Below are 14,120 nucleotides of genomic sequence, written 5' to 3'. Positions count from 1 at the left end.
GTCATTTTCAGACTAGTTTATTCAAACTTCGCGGCGCTGGCATTTAATCCCTCGTGCCCGCCCTCTCCGGGCGTCTCTCCCCGCGCGCTGGCTATTTGTGAGCCGGTTCACCTGCGCAGAAAGTGGGTCACCACAAGTTCAACTTGTCTAGCTTGTCAGTGATAGAATCTGAATTAAATGTCCTGAGGCAAGTCAGAACGGCACAACAATGATGTGAAATTATCGATCCACCCTAACTTGCCCCTGCTGTCATCTTGCTCTTCCTGGATGTATATTTTGCTCTGATAGCTAATGTGAACAAAGATTTGGTCTCAGTCTATCAATTCCCAAGCTCAAGTATGTTGTTGTAGGAGTGAAAGATTCTGAAATTTTGGTTCACTGCTCTTCTCATAGAGAGAGAGAAAACATTGCCAGAAGCATTAGAGAAGACATTACCTCAAAGAGTTGTCAGATTCCTGAGAAACATCAAGATCTTCATTATCATAAGTTAGGTGTAAAAGTAAAGCTGTTTTCACATGCATTCATTTGTTTTTGTTTTATTCTTCAAGGTACCTGGTTGACAATAATCCAAAACTGGCAAAATTTTATCCCTTTTATGAAGATGAATCGAGCAGGACTGTATATGCTGACTACACAACCTCGTACAGTGAGCATCCTCCCAACTTCTGGTTTGTGTTATTCAGGTATAAACTGAAACTCGGTTTGTCAATAACCTCACTGAGGTTTTCACTAGTGTCTCTCTTCTTAGGTTTACTCCAGTTTTCTGTGTTCTGTGGTGGCTAATGGGGCTAATATGGGAACTGCAGACATTTCCACAGATTGGGAAGGAGGTGGTTACTGTGGTCAGAAAATGCGTTGTTAGTGATGTGGTGTGCTCAGGGTCAACCTGATTGTTTTCATAAGCATACCTATAGGGGTATACATGCCATGAATATCAGGTTTTTTTTTGCAACAGCAGCACAGTATATTACAGATATGACAAACATAAACTTAAATTAACAATCAGCCAGTCATGTAAGCCTCCTGTGTTCTCCTGACACATGGAGTGAACATCAGCACATGGAGTGAACAACGGTACATCAGCATCCTGGAATCATGGGCCAAATGCTCCCTCCATTTCTCCAAGGGAATTTTGAACACATCCTTAAATCTGTTTCTTTATTCTTCTGTTAATCTCTTCCCACAACAGGGCTTAAAATAGAGTTTTTTTCCAGGAATCTTGTGTTGGGCCAGACACAACATAGTTGAGTGAGTGTAACTAGGGCCTGAAGTGCTGGGGGTGTTGGTCTACAAGAGTTTGCCAATGTGGGTTTGGTTATCTTATCCTTGAATTTGGAGTCATCCTGCAAACACAGTGTTAGTGATAATTTTCCAGTGCCTTGAGGTGCCTGCTGCAGATAGAACAGGTCTCTGAAGCACATAAAAGGACAGTAGACCGTGAATATTCTACCAGGTCTAAAGTCGTGATCATCAAATTCCTTTTAAAAGAATCAAACATTGGTGCATTGAAGGTGGTGGTGAATTTCATCAGTAATATCTGCCTTCACTGAGAGTTAGCTCCCAAGGTCTGTTAAGCGATCCACTTTTTCAAAAATCTTACCATGAACCATTATTGTTGGAGGACTGTATGGTGCCACAAGGACCTTGGTCTTGCAGCTGTTAAGTGCATAGCCCATCCTCTCGTACACTTTGGTAAATAGATTGATGATGTCTTTGAAATCAGTCCCTATTGTTACAAATCAGCAACAATGAATATATGATTTGAGACAGGTTTTTTTTTAATAACAAATAAAACATTCATTAAACACTGTTAAAAAAAAACCCAAAAGTAAACAAATGATTAACTTAACCGGAAGTCAGCTGCGATACTGCAGCTCGAACAGTTATAAAGCGAGAATGCGAAAACAGTTCTTAAAGCGATAATGCAAAAACAGTTCGTGGAAGTAGTAATGCGAAAGTCCAAATGCTTACACAGTCTGTTAAAGGAGAGTCTTCTTGAAATGATTTAAATCCTCTTTCGTGGAGTTACTGCTGATCCCAGCCGAAGTATGTTATTCCCCGGAGGATTTACGACCGAAGGAAATAAAACGGCTTAAAGGCACTGATCTTTTTTTGATTAAACTTTGTATCCAACCCTCTACTCTTCTGGCAGAACAGGGGTTATCATGGATACTCGTTACTAATTCCTCGTGCGAAGATTAAACAAAGGTCGAATCTGTTTCACCGTCAACATTAACTTTCCCAATCCTTCGGGATTTCCAAGCTCCTTTAAAATCTTCACTCTCCACTGACCAAACTGGCAGTATTACAGCTAAACTACCGGCAATAACCTTTGAGACTTAAAACAGAAAGTAAAACTCCACTTTTAAACGAAACTGCGTCATAATATCGGAATACGCAGCAATATGGAGTCAGTGGCGAATTCAGCCACGAACTGCCCACGTCACAATGTGGGGTTCTCCTTTTATACCCTGTAAACAAGAACTATCACATGACCTCTCACTGGCAGGAAAATGACATCACTCCACCATCACAAGACCATTACCTCATCTCCAGCATAGCCTCAATTACATCATGGTCACGTGACAGGTACAAGATACCCACGGGTATGTAACACTATGTGTAACTGCAAACATCATCTGCATGCTGCAACTTAACTACTGAGGCTCAGTTGTTTCTGGTTCAGTCGCAGTAGCATGAATAGTTTTCTGTTAGTTCTTAGCTCTGCTCCTTCGAGAAGATTGTTGAAGAATGGTGCCACATTAGGGTATTGATATCCCCTGGTTGACAATGTCTTAATTGAAATTGGTTACTTAACAGGCCCATTGGTTCTTATCGTGACTTGCATGCTGGCGTGAATTAAAAGTAAGATGGAGACATATTTGTGTGGATTCCACGGCTTACTCTGTGAACTTCATGCAAAGAATTTCATTGTACCTTGGTGTACACGACAATAAATTCATCTGCATCTGAATGTGAGCCACCGTGAGGCTCAGTTTGTTATCCTTTGGGATATACACCATCATTTTAACAAGTCAGAGTAGAAATCCTCCTGGATCGCTTCTGAAGTTTCCAAGGTTGAGGCATATGCAATAAGGTTCATAGTCTGATGGTTCAGTGTTAAGTTGATACACAGTTTCATATAACATTTGTTAATTCTGCAGGGGGGATGTGGGGAGAATTCATGAAACACTGAGCTAGTTCACTTATTGATGTTGAAGCTCACTCCATGGAGATAACATACTTGTAGAACACTGCATAAAACTATCTACTATTGTAATAAGTTGCTAATGGTTCTGATTCGTTAGTTGATAAAATATTTACTTTTAGTTCAGGATTGCAGTCAGCATCTCTTGGCTGTATCATAACTGATGTATTTGAAATAGTTTTTTACTTATTTGTTGAGCACTAAATCTGAACCACTTAATTGTCCCATGAAGTAATTTGTTCAGTTCTTCTTGTTAACATGTCCCATATAATCCTTCTTGATCATAACCTCTCATTTTGGACCTGCAGCCAATGTTAATGCCTCTTTTGTCAATGATGCCTATAAATAATGTGCATTGGCTGTGTAACTGAATCTTGTCTATCTTCAGAGAAGTGTTTCATATGCCAGAGGAAATGTTGTTGGTACCCAAGGTTTACACTACATTACCGGCCTCTGTTCTCCACGTGATCAATAACGACACAGGAGAGGAAATTCCCAGAGTTTTTCAGAAGGTGGCACCCTACATCTATACTAAAAACAAGGTAGAACAAGGAATTCTGAGAGAATCGATCTTCAATTTTTGAGGAAATTTGCTTTTCTAAACTTTCTCTTTAGGCTATGAAGATACTTGTCTTCACAAAATATGATTGCCTAACACTGTATACATTATTATTTTATAAATAGAGTGGCTATACATTTGTGGCTGAAGCTCACTCAGGAGGTTTCATACTTCCCGCTGGTAAATGGAAAATGCGTTTGATTGCCTCCAACCAACCTCTTCCCACCCTGTTAAATGAAGCTGTGAACAGCAACTTTACCATGAAAGAAATTAAGTCTTACTACATCCCCAATGACAAAGACCTTATCTTCAGGTAGTCATTAAGAAAGACTTATTTTACATTTTGACCTTGCAAAAATGCCTGCACTTCTTGAAAATAATTATGAGACAAGTATTCTTAACCTGGCCACTGATAGTGTTCTGTAAGATGGAAGTCCAGTGAAATGGGACCACTGATGATTAAGCTGGATTGACAGGTCATCAGGTCCCATGTAACAAGCTGAGAATAAACCTGGACTTGGGTACTTTAATAGTACTCATGAATACAACTTAAGGAACATAACTTTCCAGTTTAACTTGTAGTACAAATTGAATGAAATATAAGTTATTTTGTTTGGAATTACTTGTGTTTTAATTTAAGCAAAAATCATTTTAAAAAATTAAAAATATGAAAACTTTCCTCCTGACACCACTTCTGATATATTAGAACATGGGTGGCATGATAGCTCAGTGGTTAACATAATACAGGATCAACAACCTGGGTTCAATTCCGCTGTTATCTGTAAGAAGTTTTTATCTTCTCCCTCCAGATACACTCATTTGCGGCCACATTCCAAAGCTGTATAGGATAGTAGATTCTACTCCTCAGCTTTTATTCTCCAGTCCTGCCAAAGGGTTTCAGACTGAAACGTCAACAGTACTTTTTTTCCACAGATGCTGCCTGGCCTGCTGAGTTCCTCCAGCATTTTGTGTGTTGCTCGGATTTCCAGCATCTGCAGATTTTCTTTTGTTTGGGTAGTAGATTAATTAGTCAATATGGGTGTAATTAGGTGGCATAGGTTTATTGGGTAGGAAGGGCCTGTTACTGAGCTGTATCTCTAAATAAAATAAATAAATGACAGATGTTAGAAACTGAGAGTCAATATTTGATAATCTGGGACATTCGTCATTCAGGAGCTAGGATTATAGTTCCACATACATAAATTCTGAAACCAAGATCTATTTTTAAGCTAAGGTTTCTATTTTTCACTGATGCGTATTACAGGTTCCAGATTAATGTGAATGCAACCCACTTAACAACCGTTCATGTACAAACCTCCAAGCCAGATGTATACGTCAAGTTGCAAATCCTAGATCAAGAGAAAGAAGTAGCCAAAGCAACCGGAAAAGGCCAGGCTGTCATTCCTGCATTTATGTTTTACCAAAATGTGAGACATTCAGCCGTGCAGAGTAAGTGTGGCCAGACTCATCTTTTCATTGCCTTTTCTCTATCTGTTCCATTCCTATCACCTGCCTTTACACTTCCTTATTATTATTTTTATTTATGATCTATAGACAATTGACATAAACAAAAGGAGGTATGGGTATGAGGGATATAGATAAATACATCAGACTTTTCCACTGAGGCTGGATGAGAGAACAACAAGAGGTTACAGTTAAGGGTGAAATGTAAAATGTTTAAGAGGAAACTTCTTCACTCAGAGGGTGCTGGACGTGTGGAACAAGCTGCCAGCAGAAGTAGTGGATACACTTAAGAGAAATTTGGATAGTCACATGGATGGGAGGCGTATGCCAGGACTATGTTCTGGGTGCAGGTCATTGGGACTAGGCAAAATAAGAGATCGGAAGTGCACAGTTCTCATCACCCCACTACAGGAAGGATTTGGAAACCATAGAAAGGGCACAGAGGAGATTTACAAGGATGTTGCCTGGATTGGGGAGCATGCCTTATGAGAATAGGTTGAGTGAACTCGGCCTTTTCTCCTTGGAGCAACAGAGGATGAGAGGCGACCTGATAGAGGTGTACAAGACGATGAGAGGCATTGATCGTGTGGATAGTCAGAGCCTTTTTCCCAGGGCTGAAAGGGCTAAATGAGAGGGCACAGTTTTAAGGTGCTTGGAAGTAGGTACAGAGGAGATATCAAGGGTAAGTTTTTTTACTCAGACTGGTGAGTGCATGGAATAGGCTGCTGGCAACTGTGGTAAAGGCGGATACAACAGGGTCTTTTAAGAGACTCCTGGATAGGTACATGGAGCTTAGAAGAATAGAGGGCTATAGGTAACCCTCTATTCTTTCTAAAGTAAGTACATGTTTGGCACAGGATTGTGGGCCGAAGGGCCTGTATTGTGCTGTAATGTTCTCTGACTCTATGACTGGGGACAAGGTTATGCAGAGGAAAAACAATAACCCAAGCCTAGAACATACCTGATAAAATCCATGTCCAGTGAGCATCTTGGAATCCTGTTATGCAGGAGGAAGCAAGTTGGCTTATTATGCATGTGTTTGCTCTTGTAACAGAATTACTGAATTATCCAGCTAGAACTATGCTCTTGTTTTATCCTTGCAGCCTTGACATATTCATCACATTAAGATTTTTTGTAATTCACTGGCCTTAGTCAATCCATAAAGATCTATTATTTTATACTGAAGTCTCCCAAGTAATTTCTAAGATCAGTCATTTCCTATCTTTGTTTGACCTATAACAGCTATCAACGGATATGTGAGAGAAGCAGACCCATTGGACCCACATCAGTAATTTGTCAGATAATTGAACTGATGAATGGGAGTGCGGTTGAATGCTTGGACTTCCAGGCCTGCTCCATTTCACCAAGCTGTTAAAATCTCTATTCTCAATATTTCCATAGAATATACCTTCTGTAGCAACACTACTGCCACAGAATTTTAGGTTTGCATATTCTTGCAGAGTCCTAGAATTTTGTATCTTCTAATACCTTTGCTGCCTTCTTGAAAACCATCTAACTGATGATAGCCTTTTGCTCTTTCTTCATGGCCTTCAAATTTTCTCTTTATCATGTACTATTTCCATTTTCTAAATTACTGCTGAATCTGTAATCATCACTGTTATAAAACCGTTATCAGTGTTGATAATAATTACTTCACATTTGGTTTCAGAGTCTTCAGCTAAACTGCCCGATACTCTTGCTGTTCATGGAGGGCCAAAGAAGTCAGCAAGTACTTCAAGCAAAATAGGAAAAGGTTCTTTGAAGTCAGGAAGTGACCGAAAGTCATCTCCGTTAAAAGATGAAAGAAGCTTCAGTCCAACTACATTGATTGAGGAAACGCCAGCCATTCCAGAAGTGGTAAGCACTGGATTGGATTAACATTAGTTGTAACTTGCTTTCCCTCTGCATGCTAAGGTTAAAGGATGCAGTACACCACAGTAGGATTGAACTCAACATTGTTTCCGGAGGCAAAAGGAAAGCCAGAACAATAAATTTCAATAAATTAAAACCCAAACAAAACTGCAGATCTGATTTAATAATAAAAGATGCCAGAAACGCTCTGCAGGTCAGGCAGCATCTGTGGGAAGAGAAATAGTTAACCTTTCAAATTAATCTTGTTTCTCTTTCCACATTTTCTGTTTTTTTTATTAAACAAAATATACTTTATTCAAAAATAAGATTATATACAATAAACTGTTCAATGACTCTCAATCCTTTACAAATGTTTCCATTGCGGTCTTTACATTTTCACACTTTTCGCCACCCACGTGGCACTCTGATATTCCATATTAACATTCCCTTGTTGAGGGGTATACACCCCACCCCCCTACCCTCAGCTCCCGCGGGAGAAGAACCCTAGACTGTGGTCCTTCCCCACCAGGCCCTTGCGGTGGCTGCACCAAGTTTGAGTGCGTCCCTCAGCACGTACTCCTGCAGCTGAGAATGTGCCAGTCGGCAGCATTCCCCCACGGACATCTCCGTGTGCTGGTAGACCATCAAGTTTCGGGCCAACCAAAGAGCGTCTTTGACCGAGTTGATGATCTGCCAGCAGCACTGGATGTTGGTCTCGGTGTGCGTCCCCGGGAACAGCCCGTAGATCAGAGAGTCCTCCGTTACACAGCTGCTGGGGATGAACCTCGACACTGCCCCTTCCATCCTCCTCCACACCTTCTCTGCGAACCCACAGTGTGCAAAGAGGTGGGTCACCGACTCCTCCTCACTGCAGTCCTCCCGTGGGCAGAGGGGTGTGGAGACGACGTTCCAGGCCTACAGAAGGGATTGGACTGGGAGAGCCCCTCTCACCGCCAGCCAGGTGAAGTCTTGGTGCCTGTTGGTGAGTTCTGGCGATGAGGCATTTTGCCAGATAAACTGGACAGTCTGCTCAGAGAACCACCCCACTGTGTCCATCACATCCTTCTCCTGCAGTGCCTGCAGGACCTTACGTGCTGACCACTGCCTGATGGCCCTGTGGTCAAAGGCGTTGACCTGAAAGAACTTCTCTACGAAGGACAGGTATGGCGGCAATGACCAGCTGACAGGGGTGTTGCGTGGGAAAGGGGCCAGACCCATCCTTCGTAGCCAGGGTGACAGGTAGAACCTGGGCACATAGTGGTACTTGGTGCCCACGTACCTGGGATCCACACACAACCTGATGCAGCCACACACAAAGCTGGCCATCAGGGTGAGGGTGACATTGGGAACATTTTTGCCCCCGTTGTCCAGGGACTTGTGCATGGCGGTCCGTCTGACCCGCTCCATCTTGGATCTCTGGACGAATCTGAAGACGGCTTGGGTGATTTCTGAGCTGAAGGAGTGGGTTCTGGCCACACCTGCACCAAGTACAGCAGCCCTGAGAGGACCTCACACCTGATGACCAGGTTCTTGCCCACTATCAATAGGGAGCGCCCTCCCCACAGTCCCAGTTTCTTTTTGACCTTGGCAGTCTGCTCCTGTCAGTTCTTGTTGCACGCCTTGGCCCCTCCGAACCAGATCCCCAACACCTTCACGTGATCAGACCTGATGGTGAAGGGGCCGCTAGATCGGTCGGGCCAGTTGCCAAAGAGCATGGCTTCGCTCTTCGTGCGGTTGACCCTGGCCCCCGACGTCTGCTCGAACTGTTGGCAGATGCTGATCAGCCTGCGAACTGACCTCGGATCAGAGCAGAAGACGGTGACGTCGTCCATGTACAGGGAGGTTTTGACTTGGGTCTGTTTTTACTTCAATCAGCTTCAGATTCTGCTATTGAATGTGCTCATTTGAACTCAGCCAGACTGTGAATCCTGGTTTAGTCCACCACTTTTTGTTTGTTATGGGGACTGCTTGCTTCCACTTCTGCAACATTTCCTTCCTCTGCCAAACCCTCACCGATAATAGCCAACCACAGCGACCCTCGCAGACAGACTTTGTGTTTAATTACTAGAAACAATCATTGCTTTCACCGCTGCCTCTTTAATAAAACCCACCAGAATCAGTGCTGTCAATGAAAGGAGTAATTGGATGCATGGGGCAAGTGAGGGCAGGAGTCATTGGAATTAACTGTCACATTTTTAAAGTGTTTCATAAATGCAGGAGAATGCATCTTCCACACCACTTTGGGATTAATTAGATCCTGACACTGGTGCACCAGGAAATGAAACTAGGGATGAAATATTTCATTCATGAGGATAGGTTATGTACACAAGGCTTGTTTTCCTTGAGAATGGGGCCTCCCCAGGTTACAAACTTTCTACTTATGGATGTCCTGTCATATGAATGAGTGTTTAGGACATCAGTGGGATGGATGAGCTGGCTGCTGTGAGTTTGCAGGCACCTTCTGCTGGGTGGGAATGGGAAAATTCTGTCTGCCTTCTCTCTCCATCATACCTTCCTGATTGGCAGCTGGCTCAAGCTGAGCTGGGATTGCTGAGCAGACACGCTCACTCACTGAGTCAATGAGACCCACTGGAGGATATTCTTCCCACGCCTGCTTGCTCTCCCAGTGTTTGTGACTCTCCTACGTGTTGTTTCTGCTCGTTTCCAATTTATGAACACTGGGCTAAGAAACAGTTCTCAGGAACAGAACCCTGTCTCAACCTAGAGAATTCCTGCATAGATAGTTAAAGAGGGGTCCTTTTTATGATTAATGCTTTTTTTGTGCAATTTTGATCTGGAGAGGACTGGCTCTGCGGCCTGCAGTCAACCATTGACACAGCACTAACTTGAACTGAACTGAACTGAACGTTCATAGATTGCTTCAATGACTTTGTGGTTTGATGTTTTATGTTCTGTGTTATTCACTTGTTTTGTGCATTTGCACGATTTTTTTGAGTGTTGGGTGTTTGATTTTTTTTTAGCGGGTTTCATGGAGTTTCTTTGTTTCATGGCTGTGAGAAGACAAATCTTAGGTGTGTATACAGCATACATACTGTGATAATAAATGTACTGTATGTTGAATCTTTGAAATTGTTGCAATTAAGTGCTTTTCATTTAGAATACATTGACATTAAATTAAACTTTGGAACTTACTCATTCAGAGCTTAGTGTCATGTTAAAAGATACTTGTCCACAAGAAAGAGGTTTGAAACATTTCCTTTCTTCTTGTAACTCTTCTTCCCCTCCCCCCAACACCAATCTACCCTGCCACAGTTTTGAACTGAGGTGTATTCAAAGTTGTAAAAATAGGACTGCTGTGCTTGTTTAAGGCAAAGATATTAAGAGTTTCCAAAAGCCATGGACTCACTGAAAAGCAAAACAAGCTCGAAGAGGTGAATGGTTCAGCCTCTGTGCTCCTTGTGAAACCAGATGCAGCACGATCATCCCAATCCTACCAATACACCATCAATTAAACTTAAAACAGGAATTACTACAGGGGCTCTTTCCAAGGTATTCTGCAGCTTTGCCAAAATAATTGCCGAAAACTTGGAAAAGCTGAAGTTTCGGAAGGGAAATGTGAAAATTAATGTGGAAATTCATCCCACCATTCTTTACAATAAATTTAACATTTTGTGTTTGTTATTGGAAGTATTAATAAAACATCAAGCGTTGGCACATCAAGCAGTTTAATTCCTTTTAATGAGTTAAATATTTGACATTTCAATTTTTTTTCTTTTTTTGGTTACATTTGTAAAAATGGCAGGACGTGTGCAAGAAAGCATGAAATCACAACCTAGTTACTTACCTGATTGTAATGTTAAATGAACAATTTGATATTCCACAGATTCATAAATACATAATTCAAGCACTAGTTCTTCATGAAAGCTGGCCGCTAAATGAAAGTGATTTAATTTTTGCTGAATCACAAAAGGATGTGAACTGCAGCGAGATTACAGGTAAAGTTGTTCATTCATTAAAAGGAATAGACATTTACAACAAAGTATCATATAAAAGTCATTCCAATTTATTTTAAATTACTGATTACCATATACAATCCTCATAATAATAGATATAAGCTTAATGAACAGAAAATTTAGGTGCCATCTGTCAGAAGCTAAAGATGAAAATTAATTTTCTACCTTAACTTCCTTTGTTTTTTCACACTGTAGATTGAGGATATTCTGTGCATTCCAAGATAGCTGATGAAGCCAATGTGGGCCTTGCAGACAGGTGGTCAAGGAAGCTCTTGTCCATGCTGACCATCAAGTACCCATTAACACCAATCCCATTTTCCAGAGGCTGGTCCATAACCTGCCTTAATGGAGTGGTTGGGTGGATGGTTAGGTTTTGAGCTGGCTGGAGTACATCTCCTGCAGTTTACACTGGATTTCCGTGTGCTCCCAACAAGTGAACCTAACGTTCTCAACACCATCTTGAACGCTTCTTTTCTATTTTAAGTGGCCATATGCCAGGGATTCCCAGAGGTTTGTGGGAGATATTATCCTGTTCCAGGGAGGCTTGGTGAACATCCTCCCGGCACTTCTCCTGACCAGATGATAAATCTTTGCTGTGAAAGAAGCTGAGTGCCTGTTTCTAGAGTCTGAAGTCCGTTGATGTAACCTACCCATCAGGACTGAGTTCAGTTTTGTCGAACAGGGAGAGGAACCTTACGTTGGTTGCCTAGTCTGCTGGTATATTGGAGGATTTTGAAGGCACAGCATCAATGATATACCTTAAGCACTGTACTTCATTTACGGAGTGTGCCTTTTTATGTCAGGTTCCACAATGGCAGTTATTTCCAGTCTTGTTGCAGCTACAGGCCTCTTGTCACTAGGTGGTGCTATGGCAACGCACCACCTTGACAACACTTCCATTCAAAGGACCATGCCTCAATACATCATCTCACAGGCTTCCAAATACTCTTCTTGGCTACCTTAGTGCACCCAATGCACTTAATCTACTCAGGAATCCCATACTTCATTCCCCTCACTTCTGATGCTTTGATATACCCATTTCCTTATCTGCCCTTATCTTTGCTCGTAACAACTCTGTGGCCTCTTTATTCCTCACCACATTCACTCCTGGTCACTCCCATGCATTAGTTTTGGGCAACTTTCTTGGTATTTGCACCATCACATCTACCTTTGACTGTGCATGATCCTCAGCCCTGGGTACTGCAACCCTTCAGAGATCGTTCTTGATTTTTCACTGTCTCAGATAGCTTACAAATTATTAGTTAAGTACGCATTATTCAATAAATAGATGACTTTGTATGCATTGTTCAAAAGACAGACTACATTTCAATGGGAAATGTGGAGAACAAACACAACATATTATTAGGGGAAGATAGTTGATGGGGTAATTGCGGTGACTTTGATGGGGCCTAGTGACATGGTGATATGACATCATGCTTGTCTCAATGACAGCAAAACAAAAGAGCTGCTCATTGTCTTTAGGAAGGTGGTGCACACGCTCTTGTTTACATCAAAGGTGTTCAGGTCAAGAGGATTGAAAAAGCTTCAAGTTCCTAGGAGCAAACATTACAAATCTGAGTTCTGGCCCAATCACATAGATATCATGATCAAGAGAGTTCATTAGCACCTCTGCTTCCTCAGAGGCTAAAGAAATTTCACATGTCCCTTTTGATCTTCACCAACTTTTATAGACTCACCACAGAAAACACCCTATCTAGATGTGTCATGGCTTGGTAGGGCAGCTGCTCTGCACAAGACCACACAAACTGTAGAATGTTGTGGACACAGCTCAACCTATCACAGAAATCAGCCTCCCTCCATGGACTCTGTCTAAACCTCTCAAAGTTCAAAATAAATTTATTATCAAAGTACATATATTGTAGTTACTACTCACTACCTTGAGATTCATTTTCTTTCAGGCATTTACAGGAAAGATAAAGAAATACAACAATCTAAGTAAAACCATATAAAACTAAGACTGACAAACAAACATTGCAAAAGAAGACAAACTGTGCACATAAAATAATAATAATACAGAGAACAGGAGTTATGAAGTGAGTCTGTAGGTTGGAGAATCAGTTCAGAGTTGTGGTGAATGAAGTTATCCACACTGGTTCAGGAGCCTGATGGCTAGAACATAGAACAGCGCAAGAGAGAAACAGGCTCTTCAGCTCATAATGTTGTGCTGAATGAATTAAATTAGTAATCAAAGAGCTAACTAATCTCTTCTGCCTACAGAGTGCCCATATCCTTCCATTTACCTCGCATTCATGTGCCTATATAAAGGTCTCTTAAATATCCCTAATGTATCTGCCTCTACCACAACCCCAGGCAGTACATTCCAGGCACCCATCACTCTGTAAAAAATCTTGCTCCTCACATCTCCTTTGAAATTACCCCTTCTCACCTTAAATGCCTGCCCTTTGGTATTAGATATTTTAATCCTTGTTAAAAATATTGTCTTTCTGCTCTATCTACAGCATGCCTGTTATAATTTTATAAACCTCTATCAGATCTCCCCTCAGCCTCCACCATTTCAGTGAAAACAACCCAAGTTTGTCCAACTCTCGTTATATTATATCCTCTAATCCAGCTAACATCCTGGTAAACCTCTTCCACACCCTCTTCAAAGCCTCAACATCCTTCCTGTAGAGGGGCAACCAGAACTCTGGAATACCCGAGCTGCAGCCAAACAAGAGTTTTATGAAGCTGCAATGTAACTTGCTGACTTTTGAACTTGGACCACAAAATCTCTCTGCTCATCAACACTGTTAAGGATATTGCCTTTAACAGTGTACTGTCCCTTTGTATTTGACTTACCAAGGTGCAACATTTCACATTTAGCCGAGTTAAATTCCATCTGCCATTTCTCTGCCCATATCTGCAACTGATCTATATCGTGTTGAGTTCTTTGCCAGTCCTCTACACTATCCACAACACCACCAACCTTCGAATCACCTGCAAATTTACAATCCCACACATCTACATTTTAATCTAGGTCATTTATATACATCACAAACAACAACTGTTTGCGTCACAGCCTTGTATGGAAACATTAATGCCC

General features: G+C 41.6%; 1 protein-coding gene across 1 annotated transcript in view; it reads left to right on the top strand.

The window, feature by feature from the left end:
- The window catches only part of adgb (androglobin), a 219,124-nt gene that overhangs the window by 152,404 nt on the left and 52,600 nt on the right, over positions 1-14,120 (top strand). Inside the window, exons 27-32 of the mRNA XM_073051468.1 lie at positions 549-683; positions 3,597-3,750; positions 3,893-4,080; positions 5,032-5,216; positions 6,901-7,088; positions 10,927-11,038. Of these exons, the coding sequence (XP_072907569.1) occupies positions 549-683; positions 3,597-3,750; positions 3,893-4,080; positions 5,032-5,216; positions 6,901-7,088; positions 10,927-11,038 (962 nt within the window). The remainder of the gene's footprint in view (positions 1-548; positions 684-3,596; positions 3,751-3,892; positions 4,081-5,031; positions 5,217-6,900; positions 7,089-10,926; positions 11,039-14,120) is intronic.

This window comes from Hemitrygon akajei, chromosome 7, assembly GCF_048418815.1.
Source record: "Hemitrygon akajei chromosome 7, sHemAka1.3, whole genome shotgun sequence".
NCBI classification, from domain to species: domain Eukaryota; kingdom Metazoa; phylum Chordata; class Chondrichthyes; order Myliobatiformes; family Dasyatidae; genus Hemitrygon; species Hemitrygon akajei.
Note: the sequence above shows the minus strand (reverse complement) of the source record. Positions and strands in the feature narration are given on the sequence as shown.